The 20429-nt window shown below is 40.6% G+C and overlaps 1 protein-coding gene across 4 annotated transcripts in view; it reads left to right on the forward strand.

The window, feature by feature from the left end:
* raph1b (Ras association (RalGDS/AF-6) and pleckstrin homology domains 1b) overlaps positions 1–20429 on the forward strand; it is a 119445-nt gene that overhangs the window by 68637 nt on the left and 30379 nt on the right. For all 4 annotated transcript variants that reach the window (XM_063009297.1, XM_063009300.1, XM_063009299.1 and 1 more), the window contains 4 exons: positions 7050–7127; positions 13473–13632; positions 15565–15686; positions 15777–15842. In XM_063009297.1, coding sequence (XP_062865367.1) covers positions 7050–7127; positions 13473–13632; positions 15565–15686; positions 15777–15842 — 426 coding nt within the window. The remainder of the gene's footprint in view (positions 1–7049; positions 7128–13472; positions 13633–15564; positions 15687–15776; positions 15843–20429) is intronic.

The raw sequence follows: 20429 nt of genomic DNA on the forward strand, positions 1-20429 counted from the left end.
TGCCCCCACAGGCTTGTACGGTAGACACTAGGCATGATGGGTGCATCACTTCAGCCTCTGCTGGCTGCTTGAGGTGCCTAGTTGAGGGGTGGAAGACTCACAGAGTATCTATGGGTGTTCCTATGTATGCTGTGTGGTTTCCTGTGAGACTCTGCCTCTGGCATGTAAAAAGAAAAGACACCTCTCTGTATCTCGGAGGGGGTGTGTGATAGTCTGCAACTCTCCTTGGTCAGGGCATGGGTGGTGCAAGCCATGAAGGTATTACAATCGGGGGTTGACTTTGGTAGTTAGTGCCTAATTGCTGTCTCCATGAAATCCCATCTCTATAGAGTTTACACAAAATGGTATAAGAACATTAAGCACCCAGTAAGTGGCAGTTCTTTAGGCATGGAGAATGGCCTTACAGGTTTGACCTGACAGAATGTTTATGTTAACTTAAATAACAGCTTTTTACTTCTTGTGCTAGTCAAGAATTTGCCCATACCACAAAGAATTGAGGCTGTTTTAGGAGCAAAAAAGGGTGGGTGTTACTACACATAATTATGATGGTGTTGCTGATAATGTGGCCATTGTATGTGTTGTGTAGACTACCCATTAACTCTTAACTCTGAGCAAAGTTTGTGTCACCATTTTTGAAAAGAAGACAAAGAAAAAAAACAAGGAAACTGTCTGCAGAGTTTAGATTATTTTATACAGTCCTGCATAGGAGACTAAGACAGTGCAGTGAATATCAGAACATAAAAGAGAAAGACTGAGAGTGAATTATGGAGTAAGAGGAGGAGGGGTAAAGCACAAAAAGAGACTTCAAAAAAATGGAAATCATTTTATACCAGTCTCTGCTAAGCCTGTTAGGATCTTGTTGGCATGCCATCTCCCTGCTCTGCACATGCAGAAATGTCTACCCCAGAAACAGAACTAAAACAATTAAGTTGTCCTCCATATTAACCTCTCTACTTTGTTTCAGTTTTATTTCAGCTACATAGTTTTGTACAATTCAATTTTTATATGCATATATTAATTGGATCAAAAAACCTAAAGATAGGTGACAAAGTTAAAAATGACAACAAAGTGTACTGAGGTATTGGACAACCATCTCCAGAACAGATTAAGTGCACTTTGTTATCAGTTCTACAAGTCTCGGGAAGTGTGCTGGAGAGATGGAACATCTTTCTTTCATTGTTCCCTTTATTGGTATTTTGATTGAATAGAATATAATAGAATAGAATAGAACAGAATGCCTTTATTGTCATTGCACAACGAAATTTTTGAGCATCTCCTTGACGGTGTGTTTAAAACACAGACATATACAGTGCTCAGCATAAATGAGTACACCCCCTTTGAAAAGTAAGATTTTAATCAATATCTCACTGAACACAGGAACAATTTTCTAAATTTTGACAAGACTGAGTTTCATAGAGCATTTCTTTAACCCATAGCATAAAAGTAAGGTTAATAATATAACTTAGATTACAAAATATTCAGTTTTACTCAAATGAGTTGATGCAAAAATGAATACACCCCACATCAAAAAGTACTACATCTAGTATTTTGTATGACCACTATGATTTTTATGGACAGCATTAAGTCTTCTAATTATGGAATGAACAAGTTGGCGACAAATTGCAACGTCTATCTTTTTCCATTCTTCAAGAACGACCTCTTTTAGAGCCTGGATGCTGGATGGAGAGTGATGCTCAACCTGTGTCTTCAGAATTCCCCGTAGGTGTTCGATTGGGTTCAGATCAGGAGACATACTGAATCACTTACACCCTGTTCTTCTTCAGAAATGCAACAGTGGCCTTAGATGTGTGTTTTGGATCATTGTCATGTTGGAAAAGTGCATGACAACCAAGGCCACGAAGTGATGGTAGCATCTTGTCCTTCAATATAGAGCAGCACATCTGTGAATTCATGATACCATCAATGAAATGCAGCTCCCCAACACCAGCAGCACTCATGCAGGACACTGCCACCACCATGTTTCACTGTAGGAACCATGCACTTTTCTTTGTACTCCTCACCTTTGCGACGCCATACAGTTTGGAAGCCATTAGTTCCAAAAACATTTATCTTGGTCTCATCACTCCAGAGTATAGAGTCCCAGTAGTCTTCATCTTTTTCAGCATGGGCCCTGGCAAATTCTAGGCGGGCTTTCTTCTGCAGTGTACGCTGTACTGTGTCACGGGAAAAAGTCACCCCAGTTTGGCTTTTTACCTCTTTAGCTAACTGCAGTGAACTTGCATGGCGATTTTCTTCAACCCTTCTCATCAGAAGACGCTCCTGTTTGGGTGTTAACATCCGTGGATGGCCTGGACGTCTCTGTGAGATGGTTGCAGTTCCATCTTTGTTAAATTTTTGTATCACTTTTGCTACAGTATTCTGACTGATCAGTAAAGCTTTGCCGATCTTCTTGTAGCCTTCACCTTTCTTGTGTAAAGAAACAATTTTCTTTCTCAGGTCTTGTGACATTTCTCTTCCATGTGGTGCCACTGCTGATAGCATGAAATGGGATGGGGTTTTCTTTGTTAAGTAATGCCCTTTTAACTGTCAACTGTCTGCTGGACACCTGTTTAATGAATAATTAGACTCACATGTGGTTAAATTCGTGTTAATTAGAATGTTGTAGTCTAAACTCCTAAGACTTTCATTGGGGTGTACTCATTTTTGCAACATGGTCTTCAATGAATTTGTTGAGAAAATAACTTTTTTGTGTGTACAAATGAACAAATCTTGTTTGCAATCAATGGCCCACATTTGTAGGAGTAATCTGTAGTATAGTATCCCATAGAAAATGTTGATTCTGTAAAGAAACTAAAGGTTTTCTGACAAATCTGTTGGGGTGTACTCATTTATGCTGAGCACTGTATACAGTGTATCACAAAAGTGAGTACACCCCTCACATTTCTGCAAATATTTCATTATATCTTTTCATGGGACAACACTATAGACATGAAACTTGGATATAACTTAGAGTAGTCAGTGTACAGCTTGTATAGCAGTGTAGATTTACTGTCTTCTGAAAATAACTCAACACACAGCCATTAATGTCTAAATAGCTGGCAACATAAGTGAGTACACCCCACAGTGAACATGTCCAAATTGTGCCCAAATGTGTCGTTGTCCCTCCCTGGTGTCATGTGTCAAGGTCCCAGGTGTAAATGGGGAGCAGGGCTGTTAAATTTGGTGTTTTGGGTACAATTCTCTCATACTGGCCACTGGATATTCAACATGGCACCTCATGGCAAAGAACTCTCTGAGGATGTGAGAAATAGAATTGTTGCTCTCCACAAAGATGGCCTGGGCTATAAGAAGATTGCTAACACCCTGAAACTGAGCTACAGCATGGTGGCCAAGGTCATACAGCGGTTTTCCAGGACAGGTTCCACTCGGAACAGGCTTCGCCAGGGTCGACCAAAGAAGTCGAGTCCACGTGTTCGGCGTGATATCCGGAGTTTGGCTTTAAAAAATAGACACATGAGTGCTGCCAGCATTGCTGCATAGGTTGAAGACGTGGGAGGTCAGCCTGTCAGTGCTCAGACCATACGCCGCACACTGCATCAACTCGGTCTGCATGGTCGTCATCCCAGAAGGAAGCTGACGCACAAGAAAGCCCGCAAACAGTTTGCTGAAGACAAGCAGTCCAAGAACATGGATTACTGGAATGCCCTGTGGTCTGACGAGACCAAGATAAACTTGTTTGGCTCAGATGGTGTCTAGCATGTGTGGCGGCGCCCTGGTGAGAAGTACCAAGACAACTGTATCTTGCCTACAGTCAAGGATGGTGGTGGTAGCATCATGGTCTTGGGCTGCATGAGTGTTGCTGGCACTGGGGAGCTGCAGTTCATTGAGGGAAACATGAATTCCAACATGTACTGTGACATTCTGAAACAGAGCATGATCCCCTCCCTTCGAAAACTGGGCCTCATGGCAGTTTTCCAACAGGATAACGACCCCAAACACAACCTCCAAGATGACAACTGCCTTGCTAAGGAAGCTGAAGGTAAAGGTGATGGACTAAACCCAATTGAGCACCTGTGGGGCATCCTCAAGTGGAAGGTGGAGGAGTTCAAGGTGTCTAACATCCACCAGCTCCGTGATGTCATCATGGAGGAGTGGAAGAGGATTCCAGTAGCAACCTGTGCAGCTCTGGTGAATTCCATGCCCAGGAGGGTTAAGGCAGTGCTGGATAATAATGGTGGTCACACAAAATATTGACACTTTGGGCACAATTTGGACATGTTCACTGTGGGGTGTACTCACTTATGTTGCCAGCCATTTAGACATTAATGGCTGTGTGTTGAGTTATTTTTAGAAGACAGTAAATCTACACTGCTATACAAGTTGTACACTGACTACTCTAAGTTATATCCAAGTTTCATGTCTATAGTGTTGTCCCATGAAAAGATATAATGAAATATTTGCAGAAATGTGAGGGGTGTACTCACTTTTGTGATACACTGTATACACATGTATTTACAAATAAACATATACACATCTAGATACAAAAATACACGTGTGGTTTTAAAGAACTTTAAAGAAAAAAGAAGATTATTGCACAGTCCATATAAATTGCACATTATGTTCTAGGATGTAAAGTTTGATAGTTTAGTGTTTTTATAGCGGAGTGGTAAAAGCTTTTCAGGAGTCTGGAAGTGCGGGTCTTGATACTCCTATAGCGCTACCAGAGGGCAACAAGGAGAACAGGTTGCAACAAGGGTGAAATGAGTCCTTAATGATGTTTGTGGCCTGACGCAGGCATTGAGTTCTGTAAATGTTCTCTAATGGATAAGACAGTAGGTTCCTCTCTCTGTCTCCTGAAGCAGATGATCATCTCTTTTGTTTTAGAGGTGTTGAGTGCCAGGTTGTTAATGGAACACCATTCAGACAGTTTGAGGACTTCTTCCCTGTAGACTCATCTCCATTCTGTATTAGTCCTATTACAGTGGTGTCATCTGCAAACTTGATGATTGAATTTCTGCTGTGGGTTGGTGTACAGTCGTGGGTGTAGATCTGTGGAACTCCAGTGCTCAGTGTCAGAACAGGGGAGTGATGGGCCACCATCCTAACAGACTGTGGGTGGTTTGTTAAAAAGTCCTTAATCCACCTACATGTGTGTTGACTGACACCCAGGTTTAGTAGCTTGGATACCAGTCTGCTGGGGATAACTATTAAATGGCGAGCTGAAGTCCACAAACAGTATCCTCACATATGTTCCCTGATGTTCCAGGTGAGTCAGTGCCACATGGAGAGCAGTGTTGATGGCGTCTTCTGTTGACTTGTTGCCTTTGTAAGCAAACTGATGTTGGTCCAGGGTGGGTGGGAGTGAGAGCCACTGGTCTGAAGTCGTTCAGGCTGTTAATTGTGGTTTTCTTTAGAAGAGGCACAATGATTGTGATCACAAAATAGAATAGTAATAATTGTACTTTAAATAATGGAGAATGTATTTGTCCAAAATCTTCTATAGGTTTTCAGTTGTACAGTTGTGGTACACCTGATGCCAGAGGACATGAAAACTGTGTTGTCTGGTACAGGCCAACGGAGCTACTGTGGAACAAATTGTTGGTAATTTTTCAAATTAACGTGTCACAACATATACAGTAAATCAAGGCTGTTTGTGTATGGGGCTATTTAGTCACAGGCCAGTCACAATGCACATGCTAACTTCTGGCCACCAGCAAAACCATAGGGGATACAGAGGCGTCACTACTGGCCATCGGGACAATGGAAGAAGGTCAGCTGGTCTGAAGAATGCTGATTGGACAGCCTTGTGTTCATCACTTACCTGCAGAAAAGATTGCACCTGGATGCACTGTAGGACGCACAACCGCAGCACATACAGAAATTGAAGAACCTGCATACAATGTCTTAGCTTCAGATGCCACACAATTCCTCAGATGTTAATTCATACTATGAACATTTTCTAAACCTCTGATGGTAGTGTGTTTACAGTAGTAACCTTGCCATTGGTGGGGAATTAATTGAGCACTCTGTTTAGTAGATGGTGTAGTATTAGGGTCAGCTCTCTGAATACGCTTCATTCCAATAATAGGAATTAAGGGTATTATAACCAAATATGGCATGCTAAACCCACACTTTTTGTCAGTGTGGTAATGTTTACAGTAAATGCTGCTCTATGCTTTTCAGTTCAGATTACTTTGGTTCAGATCATTGCATGAACACAGACTAAAATGTCTATTTACTGAAATAAAAAAAACAGCAGAAATTGAGTGAGAAAACAATGTACAATGCAAGGAGAAAAAAAAAAACAGGCTGTAAAAGTAGAGTAGGCAGGGAGACGAATCCAAAGTCGATTTGAAACAGAAAAAAACACCCATGGAGACACAGGTAGTGTGAGGCATAGAAGGGAAGTAGAGAGACCAAGAAGAAAAGTGGGAGCAGATTTAACAGAAACAGAGAGAGTGAGATCCATAGCTGCAGGAAAAGGGAGGTCTCTTGCTCCTCCCTCTTCTCCAGAAATGAGGTAGAGCTGAAGATCAGCCGTGTGGGTCTCTGTGATTCCAGCTTTGTCAGAGATCACTATATACACACACAGTTTCTGTCCAGCCTGCAAAAGGACAATCAGGACTATTCTGTTTATTTTTCATAAGGTGCACTGTGTTGGCTTACAGACATTTGTTGGCTTGTGTAGCTTTTCTAATGGAAGCCATGAAATTGCTCGCCAGATCTTTTCTTCTCAATGAGTTAGTTTGCTTTTGCTTTCAGCATTATGTTTATGTTTGGTTGATGTCTCAGTCGAAAAGTGGACCGGAACGAAAGGATGTTTGCTTTTGATTTCTATATAAGTGGAATAATCTGTCGAGCCTAACTCACACAGAGATGCAAGCTGCTGTGTGTGCTTGGTTTAAGGCTTGAACATGGACATGGTGATGGCTTGTTGGAGGGGACAGGTAGGGTTTTAAGGGGGTGTGTATGGGTGCTTGCAAATAAACAGTTGAAAACCAGTGATACTGTTGGTGTGCATGCATTTGTCTGTTTCTGTGTATTAATATTGGGAAATACTGAGTTTATATTTTCTTACATTGTCATAGGAGGAGCAGGCTGCCAAGATGAAGGCGGAGAAAATTCGAGTGGCACTAGAAAAAATTAAAGAAGCGCAAGTTAAAAAGGTGGGTGCCCCAAATTCTGTTTTGTTTCATGAGGTTTAGGGTAGGTGAAGTGGGCTTAGAAATCCATTAAATAATTTGATTCAAACTAAAATTATTTAGTCAGTATGTGTATATGTATGTGTGTATGTATGTGTGTATGTGTGCTACCTTCGGGGTCTAATCAAACCCCGCTCTGTACCACGCAACCTCCGAGCCTCTAGTCTAGCTCGACTTGAGCCTCCATCCAGGACTAAAGGAAGACAAGCATCAAGGCTGTTCTCTGTTCTAGCGCCCAAATGGTGGAACGAACTTCCTCTGTCTGTCCGAACAGCTGAGTCTCTTGCTGTCTTTAAAAAACGATTAAAAACACACCTTTTTACTAAACACTTAGGCTGATTTGTACTTATTTACTAACACTTTATTCCAATCTTTTCCATTTAAAAAAAAAAAAAAAGGCACTTTGGTTCTAACAGGTTTTAGCAGAGTTGTGTTCTTCGACTGTTGTCTATCTAAACTTAAGGAATGAAATGTTCACTATGGAAGCACTTCTGTAAGTCGCTCTGGATAAGAGCGTCTGCTAAATGCTGAAAATGTAAATGTATGTATGTGTGTATGTATGTATATAAATGTACTTACTGTATATACACGTTTAGTCTGGTAATCGGCTCAAATGGTTTTGCACTCAACATGCCAAGCCTTTGCAAAAAATATGTTAAGTATAAAATGGTAAGTGAAGCATCCAAAACAACAATGTTTTACTGTTAAACATCAGACAATGTAGCTTAAATTTAGGAGATTTGTGATTTATTGTTGTCTACTGATTTTAAGGCATTTCTTAAGCTGCATGATACAGATGCATGGTCACTATTCCAGTTCTCTCTAGCCTCTTTTTCTGGAAGAGCTTTTCTAATAGTCATATATTTTAATAGCCAAACATACCTTTTTAACAAGTAAAATTTGTGCGTAATTCTTCTGTTTTTTAAGCGTTATGGAAATAATATAGATATATTTGGGATGTGCTTGGTATTCCATAGCATGGGGCTGCCTTCACATGCTACACAGAGCCAGACAAGGAGTGAAAGTACGCCAGAAATTAGGTCACTGTGTAAATCTGTATGTAGGGATGTAATAGAAGAAATGCACCACAGACACTGGTGCTGTAAAACACAGAAAAAGGTTTTGTTCCACATTACTAAAAGTAAATCCTTCTAGTGTTTAGTCATTTCTAATTTAAATCTGATTTGAAAAAAAATCTGGTCTTTTAAATGCCAGCATAAAAGTGTATGTCTCCTCATTGCACCAATCATCAGAATGAATACCACCAGGCACAAATTCATGCCAGGGAAATCAATGCCACTCAGTCTACTGAATAGCTTCTGTTCAACCCATACTCTTTCTGCTTCAACTGTATATGTGAGATAAACATTTTAAAGCATGGACATACTGTATATACAACCCCAAATTAGAAAGTTCGGACAGTATGGAAATACAAGCATTAATTTGACTGCAGACAGTATGAACCCAAGATATTTCATGTTTTGTCTGGTCAACTTCATTTAATTTGTTAATATGCATCCATTCTGGCATTTCAGGCCTGTAACACATTTCATTTTTGTGCAGATTTTTGCCAAGCGATAAAGTGTCTCAGATGTTATTTTGTCCCATTCCTCCTGAAAACACTGCTTAATGTGTGCAACAGTACAAGATTGTCATTGGCAAATTTGTCTTTTTAAAATTCTTCACTCATTCTCTGTTGGGGAACAGGTCAGTACCTGTACCCTCTTCTTATGCAGCCATACTTTTGTAATGTGTGCAGCATGTGGTTTTCCATTGTCTTGTTGAAAAATGCTTGGACTTTCCTGAAAAAAGATGTCGTCTTGAAGGCATCATATGTTGTTCTAAACTCTCAGTGTACTTTTCTGCATTAATACTGCCATCACAGAAGTGTAATTATGCTGTTAGGGTGAAATATTCAAATATTTTTAAAGCTTTATTTGAGAAACATTGTTTTTTAACATTTCAGTAATTTTACATTTACATTTTCAGCATTTAGCAGACACCTTTATCCAAAGCGACTTACAGTACTGTGACATTATACTGTCTAAGCAATTGAGGGTTAAGGGCCTTGGTTAAGGGCCTTGCTCAAGGGCCCAGCAGCAGCAACCTGGCAGTGGTGGGGCTTTAACCAGCGACCTTCTGATTACTAGTCCAGTACCTTAACTGCTAGGCTACAGTTGCCCATACTTTTCTTATGCATTTTTTGACAAACTGAAAATTCTCTGCCCATCTTTAATTCTTAAGGACTTTTGTGAAAACTGCTTTTGTTACAAATCATGGTTGCAATCACCTGTTGACATCTGTTTAACAATCACAATCACAATTTCTACCTCATAACTAGCTCTAATTTGTCATGTCTCAGCTTTTTTGGAATGTGTTGCAGGAATGGTTGTATATTAACAAAGTTCACCAGGCAAAATTACAAAAAGATGATATGACTATCTTTTTAATACATTTACAATTGCTTTTGAATTATTAAATTCAGTTAGTAACACTACATAGAACATTTGTACTTACAGCTCAGTTTTGGTCAGGGTCATGACTCTAGCACAACTTTGAAACTGTGAGCACAGGGTGCAGCAGTCTAATATAGCAGCACACCACCAAGGAGTCACAAGTCACTGGTTTGTCTCTCAGTGCCACTGTCCTGATTGGGCACTCAACAGACTCAGCTGGTAGTGTTGAAGGGAGGAAAAGGTGGATGGCTAACTTCTTCATTGCCACTGCAACAGCAAGTTTGTAATAGAAGCACACCATTATTGGTCTATACAGCAACTACATTTTTTAGCATGACTAGTTGCTCCTTACAGCAATGACACTGATTAAAGTAAAGTTAAAAGTGCAGGATTTTGATTGTTACCCATTCTGGTAAGCATATGAATAGTGTTCTTCAGAACATCCTGTCTTCTGTTTTGGGCCTTCAGACTTTGTAATGGCTCGTTCATTATTCCTATAATTGTATCCATCCATCTTGCCACTGGCCATTCTCTTCATTTTTACCATTTAACTTTTTCAAGCATAATTGTCAATTCCAGTGAAATGGTTCTTTTCATCATGTGTCCAAAATAAGAGAGATTTCATTTATCTGGGTTCCAAGTAAGGTTGATTTGTTTAAAGATCCATTAGTTTGTCTTTGTTGTCGTTCAAGGTTCTTTTAAAAGTCTTTGACTGAACCAAAGTTCAAAGGCATTGTATTCATATTCTTTCTGTCCCACTTTTTTATGTTTTTACTGTCCAGCTGTGTCTGTAGAACACCCAGCCAGGCTGGTAGCACAGCTAAAACTTGACCATGGGTATTGGCAGTGGTGGGCTAACATAATAGAATGCAGCACAACCCAATCACCCATCCAACACATTTGAGATTAAATACAATTAATTAATGAAGCCTGTGTAAACAGCTTTATAGCACAATGTATTGTTGGTTGCCATTGATTTTTTGCCAAGAGTTAGATAGTAACTGGTAACTTTTACCCCCTATGATGTAATGTAGCTTACTGTAATCAGACTTATGAACAGACTTGTACTATTGTTTATATGAGGCTATATACAGGTATGTCTACGCTATTAATCTTATAATCATTTATATAAAAGTTAACAAAATAGTTTGTTAGTGGCAGTTAAAAGTTTTTGGCATCTTTTTTTCTTTCTTTTTCTCTGAAATTTTCCCCCCAATTTTCTCCCCTAATCTAGTCATATCCAATTACCCGTTACACTTCACCTCTACCAATACAACCCTCCACTGCTGACTAAGGAGCTTCGCAAATGACACAGGCCCTCTCCGACACGTGATCAGTACCGACTGCCTCTTTCCACCTGCACAAGGCGAGTTCATATGCGGACCAGCCCTGTTATTCCTCAACTCTGCGCAGGCGCCATCAATCAGCCAGCAGAGGTCGTAATTGCACCAGGTATGAGGAACCCTGGTCCAGCTTACAACAACAGCCAGTTGTTGTTCATGTGGCCACCCAGCCAAGCTGGATGGCAGAGCTGAGACTCGATACAATGTATTCGAAATCCCAGCTCTGGTGCGCTAGCTTGTTTTACCGCTGCACCACCTGAGCGGCTCGTTTTTGCCATCTTTGATGCATTGGAAAAATGTTTTAAGAAAGTCAAATTTATGCCTTTTGGTAAAGATTTTGTAACAGCTTCATTACATAAACATAAGCTATCAAAACATTTTATTAGACAGACACTACGGCCAAGGATAGAGAGAAATCTGGAAAAATGCTCAAACACAGCTCCAGTGGATCGAAGGGAGGAGAAGGACAACCATTGTCTAAGCGCAAACCAGTGGTGATTCCGTATGTGGTGGGAGTAGCAGAACAATTGAGACAGATTTTCTCCAAACACCGTGTTTCCATTGCATTAAAACCCCAAAACACGCTATGCCAGAAATTAGTTTACACTAAGGACCGGGTCTCTCGACGCAAACAGAGTAACGTAGTGTATGCTGTTAGGTGCCGGGAAGATTGCTGAGAACTGTACATGGGGTAACTAAACAGCCACTGGTGAAATGGATGGCCCAACATAGAAGATCAACCTATTCTGGCCAGGACTCCGCGGTTTACACTCACCTGCAAGCCAGCGGCCACTCCTTTAATGATGATGATATGCAGATCCTTGACAAGGAGGAACGCTGGTTTGAACGGGGAGTCAAAGAGGCCATCTATGTGAAGAGGGAACAACCATCCCTGAACCGAGGGGGGGGCCTACGAGTACATCTCTCAACATCTTACAATACCGTAATAGGAGCTATACCCCAATCATATGTGAAAGGCACACATGACCATTGTAATTAATGGTCATTGTGATTTGCATATGGACCTAATCACCGGTTTCATTGTTATGCAATGGGCTGTGATCAGTCGTTATGCAAATTGGCTGCATATAAGGTTGGGGTTATTCACCACCAGCTCAGACTAAAGAAGTCACTTGGATGAGTGACGAAACGTATCTCTACAACAAACTGAAAATTAACTGATTCAACTTTGTGGATTTGTGTACCTGGATTATTGAGCATGCATCAAGAGATTTATTAGACTACATTCTTAATTCTTCTCTTTGCAGATTTCTGTTCCAGCCAAAGCCAAAAGTTTCCACTGTTTTTTGTTTGGTCCCACACCCACAAGAAGACATTCTTTGATTTAAAAAATATCCAGCTATTTTTATAGACACAAGCAATCAGGAAAAAGAATGAAGTCTGTGTGGTCAGTGGTTTGAAGTGTGGGTTAGTGTTTGTATATGTGTGTTGACAGATCAGAATTGTGAATTGTATAATAGTATGCCAGTCTTGGAACAGTGCCATTGCCTAGCACTGATCTCCATATTATTTTGAGAAAGCCTGACATGAGTCTGCCTATTCAGCACAAGACTGCCATGACAAACATGACTACTAACAAGTGTAAAGCACAGAATATTAAGTTCTATGTTTTATTTTTAGCACTGTAGCTGTAAGAATTTAATTTAATTACATGCTTAAGTACTTTCTACTCCAACCATGTGTCATAATTTAAAATTAGCTACTGATATCAACAACTTGAAAGTAGTAAATTATTGTCAGTAGATATGTGGGGAAAATAATTACTACCCATACCTTCCATACACATCCATTCCAGTTCATTTTTGTTAACCCACTCAGATTGTATGTGATTATATGTAGCTTACTTATTATGTGATTATATGTAGTATGTTGTATGTGATTATATGTAGCTGAGCGTCAGCTGCTTTGCATTGTTAATGTTAAAACCTTATATAGTGCTTTATATTTGTTTAGACAGAAATGATGCTGTCCTGCAGTGTATAAGTTCTCATTAAATGAACACATCTAAGAGGGTGGCTCGGTGGGTAGCATTGCCGCCTCACAGCAAGAGGGTCCTGGGTTTGATCCCCAGGTGGAGTGGTCCAGGTCTTTTCTATGTGGAGTTTGCAGGTTTTTCCCATGTCTGCGTGGGTTTCCTCCGGGAGCTCTGATTTCCTCCCACAGTCCAGAGACATGCGGCCAGATTAACTGGCGATACTAAAGTGTTTGACTTTAAACCTGTGAACTGATGAATCTTGTGTAACGGGTGACTACCTCTCATGACATGAATGTATGTAACCCAAGTGTGTAAAAACATTGTGTATAATAAATAAATGAACAGATGTAAGACATCAAAGAAACATTAGCAAAAAATAAAAACATTTATTTATACCTCTAATTTGCCATGTGGTTACTGCTTATCAAATCTGAGCAGTCACAGAAGATTTAACAATATTGAGACATTATGAATTTGCTTGATGTTTGATTCCTGAGCTTATTTTTTCTCTCAGCTGGTGATTCGTGTGCACATGTCAGACGAGAGCTCAAAGACCATGATGGTGGATGAACGACAAAGTGTAAGGCAGGTGCTTGACAGCCTGTTGGATAAGTCTCACTGTGGGTACAGTCCTGACTGGGTGCTAGTGGAGACCATTACTGAGCTGCAGATGGGTATGTATATGCACTGTTGTACCTTTGTCAACATTTTTAAGCTATGGCTTGGTGAGATGGTGAAATCAAATGGCACACTGGGTAGAATTTTCAGAGCAGTTACAAACACACTAGTCACTAAAATATTTTTATGTCACCTAACTTGTCATCCAACATGCACACGGGTAATAGGTTTCACATACCTTAGAGCTAGCAGTGGACTATGGTACTTTGAGGACTGGTCAGTCTTGCCCTTGTCCTCTTTTAGAATATACTTGCTTTGATTGCATTGTTTTAACAGTTCTGTTTTGTTGTGTTCTGCAGATTTTTTCACTTTTAATTTTTTGGTCATGGTTACAGCAGGTCCAGCTTTTCCAGAACCTCTGGGCACAATGCAGTAAAACACCCCGGACTGTACGCCAGTCTGTCAAGGGGCCTCAACCATCTCCCCTTAGACATTGCCAATCATTTCTATGTGTCCACCTGGCCGATAGCATTGCTGGGAATATAAATACTGGATCCCAGCGGTAGTGGGCTGGCATTTTTTAGTGCTGCAACACCCATGCACACCTGATGCTTTCATTTTTTCTGTTATAGTGAGAATTATAGCAAAGTGATAAAATTAATGTAAAAAAGTTATAAATTGATGTAAAACAAAGCATCGTGTGATGCTCTAACAATGCAATTTTCCTTTAAAGATCTAAATTGATTCACATTGACACAGTGTTCAAGACACATGGTGGTGAGAAGTCATTTCCAGTGTTATGCTAGTTTAGTGCAACATTAGGCATAGCAACCATATGTGAAACAAAGTTTAAAAACTGCAGTTCTGCAACTTCTACAGTTTTTGTTTGATTTAAGCTTCATGGCAGTTACCAGTGGAAGTTGAGGACCTTGGACATTTAATATATAAGGACATTTAATATATTATTAAAAGATTATACAGTATACCCCTTTGTTTTCTATCAGAGATTCCTTTTAAGTCACTGTTGTGTGTTACAAATATAAATATACCGGGACATTAAATTAAACTTTAAAGGTGCACCAGTCAAATTGTGCTACTATTGTGAATTGAATATAAAAAAGTGGAGACCATAATAAAACAGAATTGTTGAAGCCATGTGATTAGTGCAACTGCATTGTAAGATTAAGAAAACAGCATCTGAAAAGCACAGACAGGCGTATGTGCTTACTTTATTACTGCATTCTGTTTAAAGAAGTATGTCCAAAGCAGCATGCTAGCCAATGCTCTTTCCAAAAATGTTGTGTGACTACGGGAGTTAGTTAATAGCTTGTTATAACCTAGTCAAGGGGAAAAGGCTATAATGATGATGATGAAGGGGATGTTTTGAATATAAGTACTATTTTAAACTGTAATTATAAAACAGAAGGCAATGATTGAGATGAAAAGCACCAGTTGTATATGAACCGGTTTATAATGATAAGTGCAAGATATTTCCAGAAGGTGAGGAGAAGAAATACAGGATGTTTATTTACAATCACTACAATGTTATAAACAATAGATGACCAACAGCAGACAGAGTACACAGGACATGCATTCACTCTAACACAAGCAGCAACACTAAAATACACAGCAAGCACAAAGGAAGTGAGACACAACTAATGCATTGGAGCGAACACCTTAAGTGAACCAGAGCTAATGCCAGGCTGAGACGAAGCCAGGTCCCCATTCATAAACTGTAAGCCCTGCTTCTCCAGGATCTGCCGCAGTGATTGGTGACGCCACTGCCGAAGCACTTTGATTGATTTGATTGATCTCTGGATGACAGCAGCATACCAAAGCGCACAAGAGTGTGAGCGCTAATAACATGCTGCCTTGTCAGGTGGTACAACATAGCTGTAAAATAACAATGCAATCAGAAGACAATTTTGTTAAATTATCGTCTGTGTAACAATGTCATACATTCATTTATTTTCTTTTTTTTCTTTCAGAGCGTATATTTGAGGACCATGAAAACCTAGTGGAGAATCTGCTGAATTGGACCAGAGACAGTCAGAACAAGCTTATGTTTATTGAGCGCATTGAGAAATATGCACTTTTTAAAAAACCCCAGGTCAGACATGTACACCCCCCCCCCACACACACACACACATGATACCCCCCTTCTTTCTATATGTCTTTTTTTGTTTTGTTTCTTTTTTAGAACTACCTTCTGGGAAAGAAAGAGACATCAGAGATGGCAGACAGAAACAAGGAGGCCCTGCTAGAGGTCACTCACACACACACACACACACTGCATAATATTTTTATATTGAGTTTTTACATAAGCAAGGTAACATACCAAGGAAGATTGTTATTCAATTTGTTATCCATAACTGTAACCAGCAGTTTTTTGTTTTTTTTTAATATGACATAGTAAACTATTTTTTTCCCCAGTGAACTTTAGCATCTATGAGTATTTCATGTGTTGTTCTATAATATTCATATGCCATGGTATCTCAGTACCATGGTATATCATAAACTGTGACCAACCAAGGTAGCTTCACTTCAAAACAAGCCTCTTGTTGATGTTTTCCCTAATTAGCAGATGCAATTCACTATGCATCACATTAACACAGTTGGCACAGTGCAGTTAGGCAGGTCCCAGGCTCGTCCATCAGATTAACATATATAGAAGCGAATCTTCACAGAGCACGTTTTCACTGCTTCAGAGTCCAGTGGCAACATGCTTTAAACCACTCTGACTGCTCTACTTGAATTCAGCTGCTTGGTCATGGAAATTTTATATAGTGCAAAACTCTTTTCTTAAGGTGCTACAATTTGATAAAGCCAAGTTCCTTCCATGCTTTCCTGAATCACCATATTTAAACACAAAGCTTTGTAGATATTGTTAGAATGCAGAATGGGAAATAGATTTTTACCTTCTCTGTCTCATAAAAAATAATTTCTTTTCAGAAATGATCTAGCATTCCACCATAATTCATTTGGAATTTGCGGTAGAGCAGTAAATAATTAAAACTGTTCCAAATCTCAAACCTATTTTGTTTTAGGTTCTGGAAGTAGCATTACTTGTTTTCTGATCGGTGTCCAACTTTGGGTGTTTGGGTGGATCGATTGATGGGTGGGTTGGTTGTTTTTGGTGGGTGAGTTGCTTAGTGGACAGACTAGAGCAGTTATTTAAACCACTTTTTAATACATACAGTGGGGTCAAAAAGTATTTAGTCAGCCACTGATTGTGCAGGTTCTCCTACTTAGAAAGATGAGAGAGGTCTGTAATTTTCATCATAGGTACACTTCAACTATGAGAGACAAAATGAGAAAAAAAAATCCAGGAAATCACATTGTAGGATTTTTAAAGAATTTATTTGTAAATTATGATGGAAAATACAGGATTGGACAAAATAACTGAAACACCTGTCATTTTAGTGTGGGAGGTTTCATGGCTAAATTGGACCAGTCTGGTGGCCAATCTTCATTAATTGCACATTGCACCAGTAAGAGCAGAGTGTGAAGGTTCAATTAGCAGGGTAAGAGCACAGTTTTGCTCAAAATATTGCAATGCACACAACATTATGGGTGACATACCAGAGTTCAAAAGAGGACAAATTGTTGGTGCACGTCTTGCTGGCGCATCTGTGACCAAGACAGCAAGTCTTTGTGATGTATCAAGAGCCACGGTATCCAGGGTAATGTCAGCATACCACCAAGAAGGACAAACCACATCCAACAGGATTAACTGTGGACGCAAGAGGAAGCTGTCTGAAAGGGATGTTCGGGTGCTAACCCGGATTGTATCCAAAAAACTTAAAACCACGGCTGCCCAAATCACGGCAGAATTAAATGTGCACCTCAACTCTCCTGTTTCCACCAGAACTGTCCGTCGGGAGCTCCACAGGGTCAATATACACGGCCGGGCTGCTATAGCCAAACCTTTGGCAGGGCTCTAGACTAACTTTTTGCACTGGTTGCACTGGTGCGCCTAACTTTTTTTCTTAGGTGCACCAGCACAAAAGTTAGGTGCACCCAAATTTTCGACCGCATCGCATTTAACACCGCAGTTTTACAGGTTCACTTTTTTTTTTTAAATCACTGTCCACACAGGCAATATTGACTTGTAAATAACTAACAATCTGGTCAACATGGCCTCGTCTGATGATCTGTTTGCTACTGCCTGCCACTGAAAGGCAGTGGGGAGAGGGGACACTTGGGCAGTGCATTTATCGCGGCATGTAATGTGTTTTATAGATGCATTGGGCTTTTTCAGCCTTTCAATTCGAAATGTATTAGAACCAGTCACAAATATACTATTGCCGGCCATGGTCTTCCCATGCTCTTTACAGTTAATATACTGTAGTAATTATACAGTTAATACAGTTAATTATAGTATTATAGACTAATTATAGCACACTTATAAAAATTATAAAAATAATAATAGAGTAAATGTGTATGTATGTGTGTATATCTATTTATGTGTGTGTGTATATTTAAAATTATATGTATATGTTTGTGTGTGTGTGTGTGTGTGTATGGGGCTCTAGAGTGTTAGAGTGTAATCTTAAATGCAGTGCATTATATTATCGGCTTTACTGGCTCTTTTACACAGATTCCCAAAATCGCTTGCGGTGCACTCACTGCGTATTTTGACTACATGTATTGTAATATATTTTGGTCTTTTAGTTATTTTTATATTTTACTTAACGAAAATATTGTCGTATTTTTACTTTCACTATCGCCACACTTTACCGCTAGCATTAGCCCCTTGCTACTGTAGAGGGTCGGCTCACCTAGCCGCTGTCCGGTGGGGATGCTGCGGGTCTTTTGCTGTGCGGTGGTGGAGGTGTGGGAATAAAGGCACACGACAGGGTAGAGTCACTTTAACTGTTTAGTCAGGACTTCAGTGAGCGTTACAACACTTTACACCGCCGAGCTCCAGAACCCGAACTTTCATTCTGGGGACATCCAGCGAGTCTCATATACAAAACTAAACTTACTGCAGAACATCCGAACGCACGTGTATAAACCTGGTGCTGCATTCTGATTGGCTGAGCTGAATGTCGCTCACATATCACCGCTACAATAATGTCCCGCCCTTTGCTATCTCTGATTGGTTTAGACCATGATATTGGCCTAATGTGTGTCTGGTTTTTTTTTCCCTCGGATGCCTGGTCGCACCGGTGCGACCTGAGATTTGTTTTAGTCGCACCATTGAGAAATTAGGTCGCATGTGCGACCAAATTGGTCGCACTCTAGAGCCCTGTTTGGTCACTCGTGCCAATGCCAAACGTCGGTTTCAATGGTGCAAGGAGCGCAAATCTTGGGCTGTGGACAATGTGAAACATGTATTGTTCTCTGATGAGTCCACCTTTACTGTTTTCCCCACATCCGGGAGAGTTACGGTGGGGAGAAGCCCCAAAGAAGCGTACCACCCAGACTGTTGCATGCCCAGAGTGAAGCATGGGGGTGGATTAGTGATGGTTTGGGCTGCCATATCATGGCATTCCCTTGGCCCAATACTTGTGCTAGATGGGCGCGTCACTGCCAAGGACTACCGAACCATTCTGGAGGACCATGTGCATCCAATGGCGGTGCCGTGTATCAGGATGACAATGCACCAATACACACAGCAAGACTGGTGAAAGGTTTGATGAACATGAAAGTGAAGTTGAACATCTCCCATGGCCTGCACAGTCACCAGATCTAAATATTATTGAGCCACTTTGGGGTGTTTTGGAGAAGCGAGTCAGGAAACGTTTTCCTCCACCAGCATCACGTAGTGACCTGGCCACTATCCTGCAAGAAGAATGGCTTAAAATCCCTCTGACCACTGTGCAGGACTTGTATATGTCATTTCCAAGACGAATTGACGCTCTATTGGCCGCAAAAGGAGGCCCTACACCATACTAATAAATTATTGTGGTCTAAAACCAGGTGTTTCAGTTATTTTGTCCAACCCCTGTAAGTATTTGGTCAATAACAAACAAGCAAGATTTCTGGCTCTCACAGACCTGTAACTTCTTCTTTAAGAAGCTCTTCTGTCCTCCATTCGTTACCTGTATTAATGGCACCTGTTTGACCTCGTTATCTGTATAAAAGACACCTGTACATAGCCTCAAACAGTCAGACTCCAAACTCAACCATGGCCAAGACCAAAGAGCTGTCGAAGGACACCAGGAAGAAAATTGTAGACCTGCACCAAGCTGGGAAGAGTGAATCTACAATAGGCAAGCAGGTTGGTGTGAATAAATCAACTGTGGGAGCAATTGTAAGAAAATGGAAGACATACAAGACCATTGATAATCTCCCTTGGGGTCAAGATCTCATCCCGTGGGGTCAAAATGATCATGAGAACGGTGAGCAAAAATCCCAGAACTACACGGAGGGACCTGATGAATGACCTGCAGAGAGCTGGGACCAAAGTAACAAAGGCTACCATCAGTACACACTATGCCGAAAGGGACTCAAATCCTGCAGTGCCAGGCGTGTCCCCCTGCTTAAGCCAGTACATGTCCAGGCCCGTCTGAAGTTTGCCAGAGAGCATATGGATGATCCAGAAGAGGATTGGGAGAATATCATGTGGTCAGATGAAACCAAAATGGAACTTTTTGGTAAAAACTCAACACGTCGTGTTTGGAGGAAGAAGAAGAACCCAAGAACACCATACCTACTGTGAAGCATGGGGATGGAAACATCATGCTTTGGGGCTGTTTTTCTGCAAAGGGGACAGGACGACTGATCCGTGTTAAGGGAAGAATGAACGGGGCCATGTATCGTGAGATTTTAAGCCAAAACCTCCTTCCATCAGTGAGAGCATTGAAGATGGAACGTGGCTGGGTCTTCCAGCATGACAATGATCCCA

Source organism: Trichomycterus rosablanca, chromosome 15 (assembly GCF_030014385.1).
Source record: "Trichomycterus rosablanca isolate fTriRos1 chromosome 15, fTriRos1.hap1, whole genome shotgun sequence".
Classification (NCBI taxonomy): Eukaryota; Metazoa; Chordata; class Actinopteri; order Siluriformes; family Trichomycteridae; genus Trichomycterus; species Trichomycterus rosablanca.